Source organism: Rhineura floridana, chromosome 1, assembly GCF_030035675.1.
Source record: "Rhineura floridana isolate rRhiFlo1 chromosome 1, rRhiFlo1.hap2, whole genome shotgun sequence".
Classification (NCBI taxonomy): Eukaryota; Metazoa; Chordata; class Lepidosauria; order Squamata; family Rhineuridae; genus Rhineura; species Rhineura floridana.
The window spans coordinates 36908482-36913161 of record NC_084480.1 but is presented as its reverse complement, the minus strand read 5'-3'; the positions used below and the strand labels follow the sequence as shown (position 1 = coordinate 36913161).

The 4680-nt window shown below is 40.0% G+C and overlaps 1 protein-coding gene across 5 annotated transcripts in view; it reads right to left on the bottom strand.

Annotated features, from left to right (window-relative positions):
• SETD9 (SET domain containing 9) overlaps positions 1 to 4680 on the bottom strand; it is a 32019-nt gene that overhangs the window by 16588 nt on the left and 10751 nt on the right. For 4 of the 5 annotated variants that reach the window (XR_009761498.1, XM_061618332.1, XM_061618322.1 and 1 more), the window contains exons 5-6: positions 4278 to 4383; positions 3935 to 4053 (exon numbers count right to left, since the gene is read on the bottom strand). Coding sequence is in view for 4 of the 5 variants with exons in the window: in XM_061618332.1 (XP_061474316.1) it covers positions 3966 to 4053; positions 4278 to 4383 (194 nt within the window). In the remaining variant the exon portion in view is untranslated. Of the gene's footprint in view, positions 1 to 2410; positions 2634 to 3934; positions 4054 to 4277; positions 4384 to 4680 lie in introns of those variants that run through there. The other variant, XM_061618354.1, reaches the window with a different exon arrangement.

Sequence of the window (4680 nt, the reverse complement as noted above, 5' to 3'; positions counted from 1 at the left end):
GAATCAAATTTTAAGATGTGAAACTGCAAAATCCTAATATAATAATAAATATATTTATGATGTGGTTCTGTAAATTTGAATTTGTATAAGAAGGGAATCATAACTGCAAACATTAGCATATCTGCATGTTATCAAATATTTAGTATAAAGTTATAGAACATGTGAACAGCATTAGGAAAAGATATCACAAAATTTTCAGAAGTTCTACCTAAATTCTACAGCTAGAGGCTAAGGCCTGTATCCAAAGTAGCTTTAAATCTCTCATGCCATTAGTGCCAGGATTTATGCTTGTACAATGGCACTCCCCACTCCCCCCATGCATCCTCTAAATCTGTCCTGGGGGCTCTCCCAACCCTCCAGAGCCGATTTGGGAGGGGGGAGAGATGTAAACTTCCATTGCACAAGTGTAAATCCTTACACTAATGAAATAGGTCATTGGATACCCCTCACAGACTGCAAGCCTAACCCCGCTTACCTCAGAGTAAGCCCCATTTAATGCTTCTGAGTAGACAGATTTATGATTGCATGGTAAGCCAGAATGTCTTCACAATCTGATCACTTATTAGATCTCATTTTTCTTTTTCTTGTAAGTTAGCCATAGTTGCTACTTTGAAAACAGCCAGCAGGGCACAACCCATACATGTAGACCTGAGCGCAGAGTCTTTTATGCTACACCCTGGATCTCCTGCCCTTTTCCCTTGTTTGAAACACACTTTTTTAAAAAAAAAACACCACCACCACCTTTGTTTATAGGGAATCTGGGCTCACTGCAGAGGATTATTATTTATTCAATGTATATCTTATTCTTCCAAAGGAGCCCAGGGTGGCAAATACATAAATAACAATGAGTTGTATTCAGCTAAGCTCTGTTCGGATTGCAATGCAAATGTACTGCCTTCAAGTCAATTCTGATTTATGGTGACCCTATTCATAGGGTTTTCATGAGGCTGAGAGGCAGTGACTGGCCTAAGGTCACCCAGTGAGCTTCATGGCTATGTGGAGATTCGAACCCTGGTCTCCCAGGTCGTAGTCCAACACCTTAACCACTACACCACACTGGCTCTCTCTATTCAGATTAGGGCCACTTAAATTAAGGAAGCTAAGTTAGTCATGTCTGTTCACTTCAATGGGCCTACTCTCAGTTGAACTTCTCAGCCAATGATTTCAGGGTTGCCAGGAATAGCATCTTTCAGCCATAAAATGCTGGGGTAAACAGGAATGTTTTTAAATTCCTCCAAGAAGTCAGTAATGAGGGAAACAGACACATCTCACTAGGGAGGGCATTCCATAAATGGGGAACCACCACTGAGATGGCCCTGTTATGTGTCAATGCCAGCCAGGCAGCTCCCAGTAGCAGCACCATCACCACCTCATCTGCCAATCATACAGTGCCTGTGAGATCCAGCTATTCATGCAGTAGATGGATGGGATAGGGAAGGTAGGTGTGTGTGTGTGAGAGAGAGAGAGAGGTCATGTTTGATACTAGATAAAACTTGTTATAATTTTATTATGTACATAAACAACAACTTTTGCCAGCAGATTGCTGGTGGGGTGAACGGCTAAATCCAAATACGGTGTACTGGGTCTAGAAAATCCTGTTAGCCCCATAGCTCAGCATAAGCCCTGATAATAGTCAAGTTTGCTTTTTTCCCCTCTGAAAGTTAGCCTAAAGTTGTGTTTAAACATATATAAATTGGCATATGCAACTTTCATAGACCTAGCAATATCAGTGAGACATAGCATTTGCAGTGGGTTTGCAGTACACACTGAACAGTTTCCACTAAGTCCCCAAAATCCTCTAGTTTGCCTTACCCCATCTATTATTCCTACTCATTCATTCTGATACATATTTTAAAGCAGTATATTTTATTCTCACTACAGGATACATTGTTGGAAAACTGTAACCACATTATAAAAGCCTCTCACCTAAAATGCCTTGACTGACACAGTTGACATTCACTGTATGTACAAAAACAGTGACATGATTTGGTTTGATTACGACTACTGATACACTGCTCATTTTGATGAACCTGAATATATTACAAAAATGTCCTGTAGCAATTCTCTTGTCCATCATAGGTAAAGCTGTTACATATGCCTATCTTAAATACAGGGCCGGTTCCAAAGAGCGGCCAGGTGAGGCCCTGGCTGAGGGCTCCTGGGACTACAGGGGCCCCTGAGGGGCCCCTCAGATCCCCTTCTGTGATTCGCGGCAGGATTGCTGCTACAGATTGCAGGGTAAGAGCTTCAGAGCCCCCAACATTCCCTTGTTCAACCTATCTTTCTCAGCTGTGGTTTGCAGCTGCATGGGCAGCATGCGCAGGGCTGCCCTTAACCAAGATGGTGGCCGAGGTTTCCCTAAGGGACTGAAGCCTCTGCCGCCATCTTGGCTGATGGTAGGGATGCGTGTGCATAGCTCCTGCTGGGAGGAAGCGCAGGATATAAATAAAATAATAAATAAATAAATAAAGGCCAAGTAGCTCTGTGAAGGGAAGCATGGTCAAGACAGTAGGCGATGCAGCTGCTTCTAGACAAGCAAAATGGAAGCCCATAAATATTGACAATTTGCTTGGACCTCAAGGTCTACTTGAAACTTCTCCTGGATTCTATCAGGAGTATAACATATCAAGCATCTAAAATGCATAGGAGAGAAATGTGAAATGTGTTTATTTAAAAAACAAACCAAAGAGGCAAGCTATGTGAACAAGCATAGTTTTGCAAAATATAAATTCTAATGATATGATGAATGAACAATAAATATATAAAAATAAGCTAAGTACAAAATGTGGGTACCATTAAAAGGCAGCTGACTAGGAACAGATATGGACCACAGAGTAGAATCCACTTAGTAATTTTCCTGTACAGGCTCTGCTGAACTGCATAACTCTTTCAACTAGTCCTTGTGTAGGAAAGTTTTCCCAAGTCTGAGTGGATCCAGACTTATAGGGAGTGGAATTCCACTAAACAGATGTCTCCATGAGTGGAAGTAAATCAGGTGATCAGTGTTGACAGGGAACCTCACTGATGATGGGAGCGGGCATTCAAAGCTGTAAACACCTATCAGCTGATTGGCAGTTACAGGGAGCCTATTTTATGTCCATTAGCAGGAAGCAGTTTGAATTCAAACTGCTTTCTGGAAACAGCATTTTTCTCTGCAGCCACCCCTTTGAAGGCACACTTTCAGCACTAGTCAGCTGACTGGCACTGATAGTGCACCTTCAAAGGAAGGTGGTATAACCAATCATCAGCTGGCAGTTACAGTGATCCCTTTTGAACCTTGCCAGCTGTCAATCACCTGACATCATGTCAGGTGATTGATAGGTGGGTGGTCCCAGCTACATGCCATAGTTGGCCAAAGATATGTAGTGGAGAAATTAAGGATACAGCCTAGAAGCCAGATCCTGTTTCCTACTGCTGATGTAAACCATCCAAGCTTACAAAGCATACCTTTATCTCAGTTTGCATCTGTTTTGGAATTGTTTTTAAGATGCTTGTTTTTAATATGTTTTTAGTGTTTTATCACTTGTTTGCCACCTTGGGCTCCTTTTGGGAGAAAGGGTGGGATATAAATTTAATTAATAAATAAAGCATACTAGATTTGTTGATATAACAGTTTAGTTACTGTAAACCGCCCAGACAGCTTTGGCTATGGGGCAGTATATAAATACAATAAATAAATAAATAAATAAATAAATAAACAAACAAACAAACAAATAAATAAATAAATAAATTCAGTACAGTACCCAGACTTAAGAGCAAACCTTAAGACACAATGGCAAGAAAACAATGTAGGATGAAGAGAAGTGATGGTTGAAGGCACAATCTTTATATTACATAAATCACTGACCTGTCATATCACTACTTTTTTTCTTAAAAGGCACAACCAAAAAGATGCACACCCACCCACCACCAGGTACATGCTTAGTATAAATACCTTAGGAGTCTAAAGCTGGTTGATTAATGGCTCAGTTTATAATTGTGTAATAGTTTGAGAAAAGTTCTTCATCTGGCCTGATGTCTTGGAGAGCAACCAAAACTACACATCTCAGGGGCCTGCAGGTTACATAATGGGGAAATTTAGAAGACTATTATGCACATGCATTTATACATGCATAACATTTGTCAGTTTCATTCTCTCTCTCTCTCTCTCTCTCTCTCTCTCTGTACAATAAACTAATATTTAGATGCTTTACCTATTTGTCAATAATGAACTAGTTAAATTATCAAACCTAAACCAGACTATGAAATTATAACAAGTATTTTATTAAACTTCTCACCTCCATACTTCATGGCTATATTCTATGTTTGGAAGATACTGTTTAAATTCTATAGGAAAATGTTCAGGTACATCAAATTCCTGATAGCACACATTGGCTGCTTTATCTAATGGAAAAAGAGGAGAGGAAAAATCTTTTAAAAGATGAGATACAGTAACTGAGAGTTGCATCAATACTAATGTGTCTTTTGGATTTATTCATGTACATCATCACTAGAGTTATTTATAATCAGAATGGGAATCTTGTTCAGATGGCCTAAAATCCTTCATGTGGAGCATCCCCAAAGATACAGCCATGTGGACGAGGTAACAGGTGACCTGACAATACTATATGGACAGGTAGCACTCACTTTATGTAAAAGATTGTTCCCAATAATCACTCAAACTGCAACTGGAAAGCAACA